At 45.6% G+C, this 15,642-nt stretch overlaps 1 protein-coding gene across 1 annotated transcript in view; it reads left to right on the forward strand.

The window, feature by feature from the left end:
* Positions 1-4,807: 4,807 nt before the first annotated feature.
* CDH26 (cadherin 26) overlaps positions 4,808-15,642 on the forward strand; it is a 40,509-nt gene continuing 29,674 nt past the window's right edge. Inside the window, exon 1 of the mRNA XM_027622609.2 lies at positions 4,808-5,019. Coding sequence (XP_027478410.1) covers positions 4,942-5,019 — 78 coding nt within the window. The 5' untranslated portion in view covers positions 4,808-4,941. The remainder of the gene's footprint in view (positions 5,020-15,642) is intronic.

Raw genomic sequence — 15,642 nt, forward strand, 5'->3', positions numbered from 1 at the left:
GATATTTTAGAGAAAGCCAAGGCACATCTCACTTGTGATCCCAGGCAGTCAGCACGGTTCCGTGGCCCTGCTCCTCCCGGGGTGAGCCCTGCCTTGGCACCTGCTGCAGGTGAAGGAGTTCCCAACACGCCGCCCTGAAATCCGCCGCCCGGCACATTGCCTCCCTTGAGTTAAAGGCACTTGAAAAACAGCAAGTCGAAGAAAAGCACTTACCTTTCTTCTTTCTCTTCAAAGCAGGAGATGAAATTCCTGTAGGAGAGAAGTCCTCCTGGTGCCAGAAAGAAAGAAACATTCTTACTGCCGGGGATGAGAAGCGGTGACCGAGAAGAATTCTGCACCGATTTTGTTTGTTAGAAGGCTCTCATCTTCCTTAGTCTCCCCACATAGCCGAGGACGTTTTCTGCAACTGCCTCTCCTTGTTCAACCTATTAGCAAAGCTGGGGACTCCCCCCATTTCTCCGGGCCCTCATTCCTTCTCAAGGCCCCTGCGTCTTGCAGAACTGGGATTCCACAGTCGGTCTGCTTTTTCCTCCTGTTGATCTGTCTTACGTTGACTTAATTCTCAGCACCAGCCAAAAAGGACCCAAAGAGGTTGCAGGGGAGCAGTTTGCCACCACAAAATATTTTTAAGGGACAGCACAGCCACAGGAGAAGCTCTGAAAGCTGAGTGTAAGAGATGCACAGGGGGGTCCCCGTGTGTCGGGGCATGTCTCTCTCTCTCTGTACCAGAAGAGGAAGGACCCTAGAGATGCTTATTGACTCTTATCTCATTAAGGCATGGAATTAAATCTGTGAAACAGCCGTACCCATTTATTGTGCTTTTCCTGGTAACCTCATGGGGTAGAATCCAGTGATTCATCAGTTGCATGTAATGCCCAGTGCTCATTCCATCACATGCCCTCCTTTGTGCCCATCCCCCAGTGGCCCCATCCCCCGACCTACCTCCCCGCCAGCAACCCTCAGTTTGTTTCCTAGAGCTCAGCATCCCTTATGGTTCACCTCCCTCTCAATTTTCATCTTATTTTTCCTTCCATTCCCTTATGTGGAATTTAAGAAACAAAACAAATGAACATCTTCTGTCTTTAGCTGGAGGTGGTATTTAAGGAGGCAGCATGAACCATTTCAGGGAGTTCCTTGGTCTTCCTGGGGTGTCTCCCACATGTACAGGGGGCATACGTGTTATTAAACTTCTGTTTGTTTTTCATCTGTGAATCTGTCTTTTCTTACGGGAGGTCTCAGTCGAGAACCTAGAAGGGTAGAAGTAAAATTATGTTCCCTCTCTTTTGACGGTAAAGGTCAAATTTTACCTCCCCTATAGTATAAAAGTCTGCATCTGAACGAGACCCTTGGCAGTGCACCAGACACCCGCCCTCATACAGTAAGGGAAGGGACTGTGCTTTGGTCCCGTGTTGCTCACTTTTCTAACTACTGGAATGAAATGCTTTTTCCTGGTAGGTCTTACACAATAATGAGAAGAATGATCTACCAGGTTCAGCTGAAGATGTTCTAATTAAAAGAAGTATGTATTTTTCCCCCTGCTCAGGACAGTTTTGACGTGAGAAGATACACTAAGTAGCCTCAAATTTCTCTCTTCCCCTCCTTTTCTCCTTTCTTCCCTGAAAAAGCATAAAAACATTCACATACACAAATAACTGAAAAAAGAGCTCGGTGCTTCCACTATCAATATAATTAGTATAAAATATACTTGCAAAAAGCGAGAAACACTCCAGTCTGTTATACTTGCTGTGTTCTCCCTCCGCCCACCCCCGTTTGCTCACCTACAACTACTAGTTGAACAAATAGGGGCAAGAGACTAACGTTTCTCCAAGGAAATGTTCCGGGCAGCCCTTGGTGGCTGACAAAATACTAAAACAAGGACCACATTTTCTCCTCGGCCCGTGTGGCTACCGCAGCAGCAATGTGGGGCAGATGAAAATGTCTCAGTCCCTTAGAGCAAATCAGGAAAGACAAGTGAGGAGTTGTTTTATTCTCACGGGAGGTCTACACTTCAGCTCTTACACATGTCAGGTATTGGGGTACATGTGTTAGATGCACACTAGGAGACACTAGGCTCAGAGTACACATAATAACAACTTGGGTTTTTCAGTGCTGGAGTCAGATTCACTTTTCCGATTTTTTTCCCACCAGCATCATGTTATGAAAATTTTCAAACATCCAGAGAAGTTGAAAGGCTTGTACAGTGAACGCCCACATGCTCACTGTGTGGACGCCACCGCTCATGGCTTCTCCGCCCTGTCCCCCCACCTTCCAGCTCCGCAACCCCCCCCCCCATTTCCAGCTGCTTTTGCTCGCTCTCCAGCGCATGTGCGGCTGTGTTCCGTGTTTCTGTGACCGCCTTCCACACTTCCACCGAGGTTGGTTCGCCCTGTGCAGAAGGTGTCCAGACGTCACACTCTGGGCCTGTCTGCACCTCCCCGCACAGCAGCCCTCTCGGGAGCAGCAAGAAGGCTCAGCTCACCACGCCCCTTCTTTGACATTTACTTGACCGGCAGGGGAAGGTCTGTCTCCTGGCCCGCAGGATGGAGGCAGCGTTGGGCACTTTTCCTGCACCCTCTCGAGGTCCTGCTGTCTGCCTCAGCGCCCGTCTCCTTAGCTGCGCGTGGGCCCGCTCAGCCCGACCGCTGTCCAAGTGTTGCTGGGATGGGGCTCCAGGCCCCCAGCCTTGCAGTCACCCCCACCCATTACCAGGGACTCCATTCCCTAGAAAAATCCAACCCACCGACTGCCCGAAATGGAAAGAAAGCTTCCCATCCCTCCCCAGTGGGGGGGGGGGGGGGGGGGGGGCGGGGCAGGGCAGCTCCAGCTACAAATGAGGCGAGCAGAAAGCAGCCGATCCCCGGCCCCGGGACCCCTCACGTCCACGGCCACAGTGGCAGAGGGCGGGCTGGGGGTGGGTGGGTGTGACGGGACCAGTTCTGCCATGTTTTGGGGGTCCTAAAGTGTCTGGTCTTAATTGTTGGGGTCTCTTAGAATGTCGTGAATGTGATGCTACCTCGTTTTCAGTTAAGGTCCTACTCACCAATTCCTAGGCCAGTAGAAGTCTTCCGGGAACCCTGCAGAGATGGAGGAACAATGTGTTCAAGCTGCCTTCACTAAGGATCCCGAAAAAATGACACAGCGAGTGCCTGGCGTTGGCAGGAACCTTGCCTATCATGGATGATTCGAGACAAAATTAATCCTCAGCAGCACTCATGATGTGCTTGTCGCTATAGAGAATCCTGAGAGCTGGAGGTGAGGCTGTTGAGTCCGGATAACTAGCGCTCACTCCTTCCTTTTCCACCGCTTGCACCTACGTTGCGTCTCTCAGGTTCCGTGCATCGGGGAGCTGCCCCCTTGTGGCTGCAAAGTATTAGTGCACGTCCTAGGACACAGGAACACTAGAGTCTGCAATCACAGATGCTCAGGATGGAGAGGGAACCTTGACACCTTCTAGGTCACACTCACCTGAGACGTGCCCTGCGGCAGGTGAAGCCCACCACCGCTCAGCCCCAGTGAGAGAAAGACGGCCTTAGGGGAAGCCGACATCTTGCTCCGTTACTTTTCAGTGTTTGAGGTTGTTGAAAATTTGGCTGTTCCTAATATATGGAAAGACCAAGTTCTTCCAACTGCAAGACATGTAAAAATAGAGCCATTTCCTCACATCCCCAGCCCCTCTCCAGATCTCTGGAGGCCGGCTTACTGTCCTTCTCGCTCGATGTTATCTCTCTCAGCACTACTCCATGGAAGGGCTGCCTACCCTGCATCTTCTTTTTCTCCCACAAACATTCGACATGGTTTAGCTTATCTGATCTATGAATCCTGAATTAACGATTCTAACTTAATCAAATTTTCCGTAGACTACCATGGAATAAAAATACCCACTTGGAAAATAAGCATGAAGTTGTAAATTCAATAATTATTATTCCATTTCTATTTATGCACGTGAAATAGAGACCTTAAAATTGCATTTGTTCCTCTTTCCAATACTAAGCTGCTGATTCAGATTCAGACAAATTCCTCAAATGACAGTGTTGAGCAGCATCTCACGGAGCTGTGAATGCACAGGAAGGAAGGTTCCCTTCTCCTACCTTCTCCATCTGCTAAAGAACTGTTTGTTATTTTAAACAAGATGTGGTAACAAACTATGATGTTCAGGTGATCTGGTTACTGGATCTCCGATTTTGTTTTAAACTCAGTCATTGTGACCTTAAGTGTCGATTGTGTAGAATCCTTGCTTGCCTTTCCCCCCCTGGTATTCTAGTGCCAAGACCCCCAGTTTGGCACAGAGAGGCCCCCACCTGTAGGGCGTCTCTCTCCATCTCCCCATCCTCCAATCCCAAAGTCACAAGGGCAGAGTCAGCTAACTTAGCAGAGATTTGGGTAGAAATCTCAGAGCCCTGAGACGTAGCTGGGATGAAGATCCGCTGGTTCTTTGGAAAGTGAAAGCATTTGGGTTTCTCTCCTTACTCAAGTCCTTCTTTCTTGGAGTCCTTTTTCACTGCTCTCCTTTCAAATCATAGGGGTTATTGGAAAGAGTCATTAAAATATCCTGCTTCAGACAGAGATTGTGGGGACTTTTACTTGGAACGAAAGACAAACAAACGAAGAACAGGTGCTGGTGTCACATTCCCCAGGCTCGGGTACTCCCCCGGGGTTGGGTTCCAGCCTGAGTCTGTGCATGTGAGCAGGGTGTTTCATTCCTCTCCACTCCCTTCCTGGGAACTCGGCTGTCACCGTGAGGTTAAAGCTCAAGGCTCAGCCTAGCCCACTCGAATAAATACAAGTGCGGCTGGGACAGAGGGTGGGAGAGAGGAGACCAGAGTGCCAAGGACAGGAGTGTCCCCGGAGCAACAGGAGACCTGGGCTGGGAAGGAGGTGATCGGTGATTGGAGGCCTGGCTGTGGGGGACATCGGCCGCCTGGGGGACCTCTGGTCACCTGCATGCGTCCCCACATGGACATGGGCTCCAGTGGCCACACCTCACTGCTCCTGCTTCCAGTGTTGCTTCTGCTGCTGCAGGTGAGCTGGAGCAGGTGCCCGGAACCTGGGCTGGGACCCGTGAGCATGAAGGTCCATGACTGATGGCACAGCTCCTGCTGGCTGTGCCCCTGCTGGGGTGACGGGCAGGCAGAGGGACTGAGGAGAGCGCTCGGGCCGTGCCCCACGAGGAGCACAGGTGTCGGGGGGAGCCTGGGGTTTGCACAGCTGTAGTGGGGCATCAGCAGCGGGGCTCCCGAACGTATACGCAGAAGGGGTGTAGGGTGACAACCTGTTTGGGGCCGTGCTGGAGACGGGGGAAGGAGACTCATCTTAAACTGGTTTATAGAGTTCATACCATTTTTATTTAGATTTGTGTTGACCCAAACTTTCTAAGGGTACTTCCGTTCACACCTCACGTAAGACTGAGACCATCTCAGCTGTGATTTGACAATCTGAGCAAACGGAGAGGGGGGAGGACTTAGCCCCCCTGCCCCCACCCCTGGGGCACAACTCAGATGGAAGGACTGCACCTGACTTGCTGCCAACTCCACGGCTTTTCGAGGACGGGTGGGGCGATCTCAACACTGTTATGTGCAGTTCTCCTGGAGTGGCTGGCCCAGGGCCAGCTGTCGGTCAGGACCAGGCTGCTCGGCGTCGGAAGCTGGCTGGTCCGCCACCGGCTGGCAGTCTGGGCTGACCACTGACCCTGGTCCTCACCTCGGCTTGACTCGGACTCTTCTCGGGAGCTGTTGAACTCCGGAGGCCTGGACACCTTCCCCAGAGGTTCAGACGGAGCTGATCTGTGGGGTGGCCTGGGCCTTATGGCTTTAACCTGACCTTGTTAAGCTTCATTTTCTTTACCTGGAAATGGAGCTAATATTTGCTCTTCCCTGTCCTGTGAAGGAAGAGGTGGGCTTGGCCTGTGTGCCCATACATCCCTGTCCTTCTGGATTTCCAGCCACGGCGAATGGTTGGCAACATACATCTGCCACTTGCTCTGGGCCGCACGCAGGGGATGGAAGAGTAAACAAAGTTGGGGGGGGCCCGTGTATGACCCAGCGCTCTCGTGGAGGCCTGCTTCTGCCACGAGTGCCTTGTTTGGCACCAGTTGCTTGGCATTTGGGGAATTTTCTCAGTCCCTTTTTGCCATTTCCGGTTGTGAATGCCCTTAATCAAACAGCACTCTCATTTTATCTCCCATACCTTGTCGAGTCCTGTCAATAGCCTTTTTTATTTTTTTAAGATTTTATTTATTTATTTGGCAGAGAGGAAGAGACAGCGAGAGAGGGAACACAAGCAGGGGGAGCGGGAGAGGGAGAAGCAGACTCCCCGCGGAGCAGGGAACCCGATGCGGGGCTCGATCCCAGGACCCCGGGACCGTGACCTGAGCCGAAGGCAGACGCCCAACGACTGAGCCCCCCAGGCGCCCCACAATCGTCAAACCCTGTTCCCCTATTTCTCTCGCTCCTGCCCTTGCCCCTTACTGGGCTCGTCAGAAAACACAGGTGCATTTCCTCTGCTCTGTTGTGTGAGCACAGAGCCCAGCCGAGTTGACTCCTGTCTGAGGAGGTGTTGGAGTGGGGTCACGCAGCAAGGAGTGGACGGGGGGTGGTAATTCAGTGTTTGGTGAAAGCAGCTTTAGACCGGTTCCAGGGGATCGAGACAAGGAAAAGAGTGAGCTACAAAAGGAATCAGGTGTTTTTTGCAGTCCCCGTCCTGGACTCTTAATGGGCCAAAGAGCTTTCTTTGCTCAGTGGGTGCTCGGTCCCTTGCTGAATAGGCTCTAAATAACCCATTCCTTCCCACTCCTTTCGTTGGCCCCAAAGTTGGCTTCCAGCCATCTCGGGGGACACCCAAAACAGGTGCCCACTGGCCCTCCTCTGAGCTCTACATTTAACGCCAGTCCCTGTCCTGTTGGGAGTGCTGTTCTGTCTACAACAGTTTTCCTCTGCCCCCACACCCTTGCCGTCTGGGGGACACAAAGCAAGTGACAAAGTTGTGACTCCCTGCAGGTTTTCATCTTGGATCCAGATTCAGTGATAAGTCATGGAAGGGGAGTCCTGCCCTTCTCGTACGGTAATTTCTGGTGCCAAGGATTCATGAATCCTCCGCTCTGGGCTGTGGCAGGCTTCCAAGATCAGAGAGGAGGGAGGGTTTGAGACACAACAAAATCGAATGGTAAGCAAAGTCTGTTATGTTGTCGTTGCTATTTTTTAACCTGGGAAATTCTAAGTTGACTTATCTTTAAAAAACTGTCAGCACTGATGCTCTGCTTGATTAATTTGCTAAGCCCCCATTTAAAGACAACAGTTAGTGGCTTGCAGAAGGGCGAGGGATGGTGTGGTGGGGGGTGGGGAGTGCGGGAAGCTGGGTACTCGGCAGGGATGGAGCAGGCTAGACTCTGTCCTGAGAGCCCTGGGGACCCAGGCACATGATGAGGTCTGCACTTTTAAAGGTCACCTGAGCTTCTGTATAGAGAACATACTTGGGCAGTATATTCATCTCCTAGGGGTGCCATGGCAAAATGCCACAAACCGGATGGCTTCGAACAACAGAAATGGACAGTGTGGCACCATCGTCCATCATACCGTATTACACGTTTGAAAGTTGCTAAGAGAGTAAATCTTAAAAGTTCTCATCACAAGAAAAATAATTCTGTAATTATGTGTGGTGGCAGATGTTAAGTAAACTTATTGTAGTTGATCATTTCTCATTATGTACAAATATCAAATCATGATGTTGTACATGTGAAGCTAATACAATGGCGTATGCCAATTACACCTCTATTCCAAAAAATTCTCCTTGAATGCAAATTTGCAATCAAAAAAAGAAATATTTTCAGGAAAGAATTATTTCCACGCAGGCCTCTTACTTCCTTAGCATCCTCTGCACACACAAAGCCCTCCTGTACCTAGGTTATTTCGCTTCAGTGACGCCATGGCTGCTCGACCAGGCCAGCCTGGACAATCCTGTCAGATGATGTGCCCGCCTGCCACAGAGTGTTAGGTGGACACTGTAGCCAGAGATGCCAGCCTCTAGAAAGTTTTCTCCCTTCACATTACAGAAACATTATGTACACCTTTTGTAAATGGTATCCTCTTTGGACCACCTGCCTAAACTTGGCAGGGATGGGAAATATAATAAGCACACTTAAAAAATCATTTCAGCAAATATAACCTTTTTCTGGTCTTCCTGTGACAGCCAGACAAGATCACACAATTTTCAAGGCATGCGTGGAGGGGGGATGTGAAACACACAGTGTCAGGTGTGCAAACCCCGGCACCCACAGTTCGCATGTGGCTGTTGACTGAGCCGTTCAAGTGCTGACAGACTGAGTTGAAGACACAGAGCTTGTGTGTGGAAAGGGCCCTTGAAGGGCCTCATTTACAGAAGGGGAAACTGAGGCCAGCGATGAGGTGAAACCTCGATGTATTCCTTGTTAGTGATCTGAGCCACCTTTGAATAGATCTGTGTTGGAAATGGAATGAATTTCTTCATTCTTTTGCAAGAACTGCGATCTTCTCCATTTTAAAAGTATACACCTGGTTAGGTCCTTCATTTAAAACCACTGACACGAATCAAGAAGGATTCAATGTTTGAATAAATCATTGTTTGAGATTTTGGAACTCCAAGACTTTAAAAATTCTTTTTTTTTAAGTAAATAGAAATGTAGTCTGCAGCAGGAAAGAAATATCATCGTCCTTGATGTTAACAAAACAAGACAAGCCAGTGATGTCTGCCCCCCACCAGGAGGGTGGCTGGCCACAAGGGAAGGACACATGAAGAACGTGTGTTCATTTTCTGTGAAACCGCTAACACGTAGCCCATCGGGCAGCCGTGTGCCCTGCAGCAAGGACAGACCCTTACGGGTGTAAGGTGACCAGGACCAAGGGGGCTCAGGATCACTCAACCTGTCCTAGAGACTGAGGCATAAGTCCTAGAGTAGCTGGTGTCTGACCGTTTGCTCTCAGGATGCCTTTACACATATCACATTACTGAGAGCCCAACGAGCTCGTGCTGATGTGGGTTATGTGTACTATGATTTACCATATTAGAAATTAGGAGTGGGGCATTGGAAGCTTTTCTCAGTTCATTAAAGATAATACTAGACCCAGTACATGTGAGTATATGTCACATGCTTTTATGAAATATAACCATATTTTAAAAGAAATTCCATTTAGCGTGAAGAGTGGCACTGTTTTATATTCTTGCAAATCTCTTGTTCTAAAAGAAGGTGGCTGGATTCTCCTCTCTGAGTCTGCTCTCCGTCTGTTGTAAATGTTGTTTAGTTAAAGGACATGAAGAAATTCTTTTTTTTAAATTTTTTATTGTTATGTTAATCACCATACATTACATCATTAGTTTTTGATGTAGTCTTCCATGATTCATTGTTTGTGCATAACACCCAGTGCTCCACGCAGAATGTGCCCTCTTTAATACCCATCACCAGGCTAACCCATCCCCCCAACCCCCTCCCCTCTAGAACCCTCAGTTTGTTTTTCAGAGTCCATCGTCTCTGATGGTTCGTCTCCCCCTCCGACTTATACCCCTTCATTCTTCCCCTCCTGCTATCTTCTTCTTTGTTTTCTTAACATATATTGCATTATTTGTTTCAGAGGTACAGATCTGTGATTCAACAGTCTTGCACAATTCACAGCGCTCACCATAGCACATACCCTCCCCAATGTCTATCACTCAGCCACCCCGTCCCTCCCACCCCCCACCACTCCAGCAACCCTCAGTTTGTTTCCTGAGATTAAGAATTCCTCATATCAGTGAGGTCATATGATACATGTCTTTCTCTGATTGACTTATTTCACTCAGCATAACATCCTCCAGTTCCATCCATGTCGTTGCAAATGGCAAGATCTCATTCCTTTTGATGGCTGCATAATATTCCATTGTGTATATATACCACATCTCCTTTATCCATTCATCTGTCGATGGACATCTTGGCTCTTTCCACAGTTTGGCTATTGTGGACATTGCTGCTATAAACATTGGGGTGCACGTACCCCTTCGGATCCCTACATTTGTATCTTTGGGGTAAATACCCAATAGTGCAATTGCTGGATCGTGTGGTAGCTCTATTTTCAACTCTTTGAGGAACCTCCATACTGTTTTCCAGAGTGGTTGCACCAGCTTGCCTTCCCACCAACCGTGTAGGAGGGTTCCCCTTTCTCCGCATCCCCGCCAACATCTGTCCTTTCCTGACTTGTTAATTCTAGCCATTCTGACGGGTGTGAGGTGGTATCTCATTGAGGTTTTGATTTGGATTTCCCTGACGCCAAGCGATGTTGAGCACTTTTTCATGTGTCTGTTGGCCATTTGGATGTCTTCTTGCACAAATGTCTGTTCATGTCTTCTCCCTATTTCTTGATTGGATTATTTGTTCTTTGGGTGTTGAGTTTGATAAGTTCTTTATAGATTTTGGATACTAGCCCTTTGTCTGATATGTCATTTGCAAATATTTTCTCCCATTCTGTCAGTTGTCTTTGGGTTTTGTGGACTGTTTCTTTTGCTGTGCAAAAGCTTTTTATCTTGATGAAATCCCAACAGTTCATTTTTGCCCTTGCTTTCCTTGCCTTTGGCAATGTTTCTAGGAAGAAGTTGCTGCGGCTGAGGTCAAAGAGGTTACTACCTGTATTCTCCTTTAGGATTTTGATGGACTCCTGTCTCACATCTAGGTCTTTCAACCATTTGGAGTCTATTTTTGTGTGTGGTGTAAGGAAATGGTCCAGTTTCATTCTTCTGCATGTGGCTGTCCAATTTTCCCAACACCATTTGTTGAAGAGACTGTCTTTTTCCCATTGGACATTCTTTCCTGCTTTGTCAAAGATGAGTTGACCATAGAGTTGAGGGTCCATTTCTGGGCTCTCTATTTTGTTCCGTTGATCTATATGTCTGTTTTTGTGTCAGTACCATACTGTCTTGATGATGACAGCTTTGCAATAGAGCTGGAAGTCCGGAATTGTGATGCTGCCAGCTTTGCTTTTCCTTTTTAACATTCCTCTGGCTATTCGGGGTCTTCTCTGGTTCCATACAAATTTTAGGATTATTTGTTCCATTTCTTTGAAAAAAGTGGATGGTATTTGGATGGGGATTGCATTGAATGTGTAGATTGCTCTAGGTAGCATTGACATCTTCACAATGTTTGTTCTTCCAATCCATGAGCATGGAATGTTTTTCCATTTCTTTGTGTCTTCCTCAATTTCTTTCATGAGTATTTTATAGTTTTCTGAGTACAGATCTTTTGCCTCTTTGGTTAAATTTATTCCTAGGTATCTTATGGTTTTGGGTGCACTTGTAAATGGGATCGACTCCTTGATTTGTCTCTCTTCTGTCTTGTTGTTGGTGTATAGGAATGCCACTGATTTCTGTGCATTGATTTTATATCCTGCTACTTTACTGAATTCCTGTATGAGTTCTAGCAGTTTTGGGGTGGAGTCTTTTGGATTTTCCACATAAAGTATCATATCATCTGCAAAGAGTGAGAGTTTGACTTCCTCCTTGCTGATTTGGAGGCTTTTGATTTCTTTTTGTTGTCTGACTGCTGTGGCTAGGACTTCTAATACTATGTTGAATAGCAGTGGTGAGAGTGGACATCCCTGCCATGTTCCTGACCTTAGGGGGAAGCTCTCAGCTTTTCCCCATTGAGAATGATATTCACTGTAGGTTTTTCATAGATGGCTTTTAGGATATTGAGGTATGTACCCTCTATCCCTATACTCTGAAGAGTTTTGATCAAGAAAGGATGCTGTACTTTGTCAAATGCTTTTTCTGCATCTATTGAGAGGATCATATGATTCTTGTTCTTTCTTTTGTTAATAAATTGTATCACGTTGATTGATTTGCAGATGTTGAACCAACCTTGCAGCCCAGGGATAAATCCCACTTGGTCATGGTGAATAATCCTTTTAATGTACTGTTGGATCCTATTGGCTAGTATTTTGGTAAGAATTTTTGCATCCATGTTCATCAAGGATATTGGTCTGTCATTCTCCTTTTTGATGGGGTCTTTGGTTTGGGGATCAAGGTAATGGTGGCCTCATAAAATGAGTTTGGAAGTTTTCCTTCCATTTCTATTTTTTGGAACAGTTTAAGGAGAATAGGTATTAATTCTTCTTTAAATGTCTGATAGAATTCCCCTGGGAAGCCCTCTGGCCCTGGGCTTTTGTTTGTTGGGAGATTTTTGATGACTGCTTCAATTTCCTTAGTGGTTATAGGTCTGTTCAGGTTTTCTATTTCTTCCTGGTTCAATTTTGGTAGTTGATACATCTCTAGGATTGTATCCATTTCTTTCAGGTTATCTAATTTGCTGGCATAGAGTTGCTCATAATATGTTCTTATAATTGTCTGTATTTCTTTGGTGTTGGTTGTGATCTCTCCTCTTTCATTCATGATTTTGTTGATTTGGGTCATTTCTCTTTTCTTTTTGAGAAGTCTGGCCAGGGGTTTATCAATCTTGTTAATTCTTTCAAAGAACCAGCTCCTAGTTTCGTTGATCTGTTCTACTGTTGTTTTGGTTGCTATTTCATTCATTTCTGCCCTGATCTTTATTATTTCTCTTCTCCTGCTGGGTTTAGGCTTTCTTTGCTGTTTTTCCTCTAGCTCCTTTAGGTGTAGGGTTAGGTTGTGTATTTGAGACCTTTCTTGTTTCTTGAGAAAGGCTTGTATTGCTATATACTTTCCTCTCAGGACTGCCTTTGCTGTATCCCAAAGATTTTGAACAGTTGTGTTTTCATTTTCATTGGTTTCCATGAATTTTTTTTAATTCTTCTTTAACTTCCTGGTTGACCCATTCATTCTTTAGTAGGAGCTCTTTAGCCTCCATGTATTTGAGTTCTTTCCGACTTTCCTCTTGTGATTGAGTTCTAGTTTCAAAGCATTGTGGTCTGAAAATATGCAGGGAATAATCCCAATCTTTTGGTATCGGTTGAGACCTGATTTGTGACCTAGGATATGATCTATTCTGGAGCATGTTCCATGGGCACTAGAGAAGAATGTGTATTCCGTTGCTTTGGGATGGAATGTTCTGAATATGTCTGTGAAGTCCATTTGGTCCAGTGTGTCGTTTAAAGTCTTTATTTCCTTGTTGATCTTTTGCTTAGAGGATCTGTCCATTTCAGTCAGGGGGGTGTTAAAATCCCCCAGTATTATTATATTGTTGTCAATGTGTTTCTTTGCTTTTGTTATTAATTGCCTTATATAATTGGCTGCTCCCATGTTAGGGGCATAGGTATTTACAATTGTTAAATCTTCTTGTTGGATAGACCCTTTAAGTAGGATATAGCGTCCTTCCTCATCTCTTATTACAGTCTTTGTTTTAAAATCTAGTTTGTCTGATATAAGGATTGCCACCCCAGCTTTCTTTTGGTGTCCATTAGCATGGTAAATGGTTTTCCACCCCCTCACTTTCAATGTGGGGATGTCTTTCGGTCTAAAATGAGTCTCTTGCAGACAGCATATCGATGGGTCTTGTTTTTTAATCCAATCTGATAGCCTGTGTCTTTTGATTGGGGCATTTAGCCCATTTACATTCAGGGTAACTATTGAAAGATAGAAATTTAGTGCCATTGTATTGCCTGTAAAGTGACTGTGACTGTATATTCTCTGTATTCCTTTCTGGTCCATGCTGCTTTTAGGCTCTCTCTTTGCTTAGAGGACCCCTTTCCATATTTCTTGGAGGGCTGGTTTCGTGTTTGCAAATTCCTTTAGTTTTTGTTTGTCCTGGAAGCTTTTTATCTCTCCTTCAATTTTCAATGACAGCCTAGCTGGATATAGTATTCTTGGCTGCATATTTTTCTCATTTAGTGCTCTGAATATATCATGTCATTCCTTTCTGCCTGCCAGGTCTCTGTGGATAGGTCTGTTGCCAATCTAATGTTTCTACCATTATAGGTTACGTATCTCTTCTCCCGAGCTGCTTTCAGGATTTTCTCTTTGTCTCTGAGACTCACGAGTTTTACTATTAGATGTGAGGGTGTTGACCTATTTTTATTGATTTTGAGAGGGGTTCTCTGTGCCTCCTGGATTTTGATGCCTGTTTCCTTCCCCACATTAGGGAAGTTCTCTGCTATAATTTGCTCCAATATACCTTCTGCCCTTCTCTCTCTTTCTTCTTCTTCTGGGATCCCAATTATTCTAATGTTGTTTCGTCTTATCGTATTGCTTATCTTTCGAATTTTGCCCTCGTGATCCAGTAGCTGTTTATCTTTTTCTCAGCTTCTTTGTTTTCCATCATTTGGTCTTCTATATCGCTGATTCTCTCTTCTGCCTCCTTTATCCTAGGAGTTAGTGCCCCCATTTTTTATTGCACCTCATCAATAGCCTTTTTGATTTCGACTTGATTAGATTTTAGTTCTTTTATTTCTCCAGAAAGGGTTTCTCTAATACCTTCCATGCTTTTTTCAAGCCCAGGTAGTATCTTTAATAACATGATTCTGAACTCTAGGTCCGACATCATACTAATGTTCGTATTGAGTAGGTCCCTGGCAGACAGTACTGTCTCTTGTTCTTTTTGCTGAGGTGACTTTTTCCGTCTTGTCATTTTGTCCAGAGGAGAATAGATGAACGAGAGAACAGAATGCTAACAGGGTAACAACGTCCTCAGAAAATATACCCTAAACAAATCAGAAAAGACCTGAAACCAGGGGAAAAGAAAGGGAAAGAAAGAAAAAAGAAAGGGAAAAAAAAAAAAAAAGAAAAAGATAAAAACAAACAAAAACAGAAGAAAACAAAAAAATAGAATATGATCAAATATGATCAGGCTAATGAATAGATCAGTGCCACACACTAGATTTTGGGTGTATTTTGGTCTGTTAGAAGAAAGTGCCTCCTAAAATTTTACAGAAAGAAAGACATATATGTTCCAAATAAGGGTTGATACAATGAAGGGATGGAAGATGACTGTAAAGATGAAAATTATAAAAGATTTTATAAAAGGAATTGAGAAGATAAGAAGTTGTTTGAAAAAAGAAAGAAGACTAAAAAAAAAAAGAAAAAAAAGGGAGAGAAAGTGATCAGGCAGGAGACTAGAAGAAAGTATACACTAGTGATTTAGGGTATATTTTGATCTGTTAGAAGAAACTGTATCTCAAAATTTTAAAGAGAGAACTTATATATATATACGCCAAAAATAAGGGTATCTACTATGAAGGGATAGAATATGACTCTAGAAATGAAAAATAAAAAAAATTTTTTTCCAAAAAGAGATTAATAAGATGTTGGTTGAAAAAGGGAAAAAGAAAAATAAAAAAAAAAGTTAAAAAATTAACTTTGAAAAACTAATGAATCATGGTAAATAAGCCATGAATTCTATGTGCAGTATTCCCCTAGCGCTGGAGTTCTCCCGTTCTCCTTGATCGGTAAACTTGGTCTTGGCTTGCTGGCTGTTTGTGCTGATCTTCCGGGGGAGGGGCCTGTTGCCGTGGTTCCCAAATGTCTTTGCCGGAGGCAGAATTGCCCCGCCCTTGTCGGTCCAGGCTAAGCAAGTTGCTCGGGTTTCTTCTGGGGAGTTTTTGTTCCCTGCAAGCTCTCCTCACAGCTTTGGAGAATGAGAGTGACAATGGCGGCCTCCCAATCTCCACCCGGAGGAGCCGAGAACTCGGGGCCCCGCTCCTCAGTGCGCCCCCAGAGAAAAGCAGTCAGTCACTCCCGTGT

Source organism: Zalophus californianus, chromosome 8, assembly GCF_009762305.2.
Source record: "Zalophus californianus isolate mZalCal1 chromosome 8, mZalCal1.pri.v2, whole genome shotgun sequence".
NCBI classification, from domain to species: domain Eukaryota; kingdom Metazoa; phylum Chordata; class Mammalia; order Carnivora; family Otariidae; genus Zalophus; species Zalophus californianus.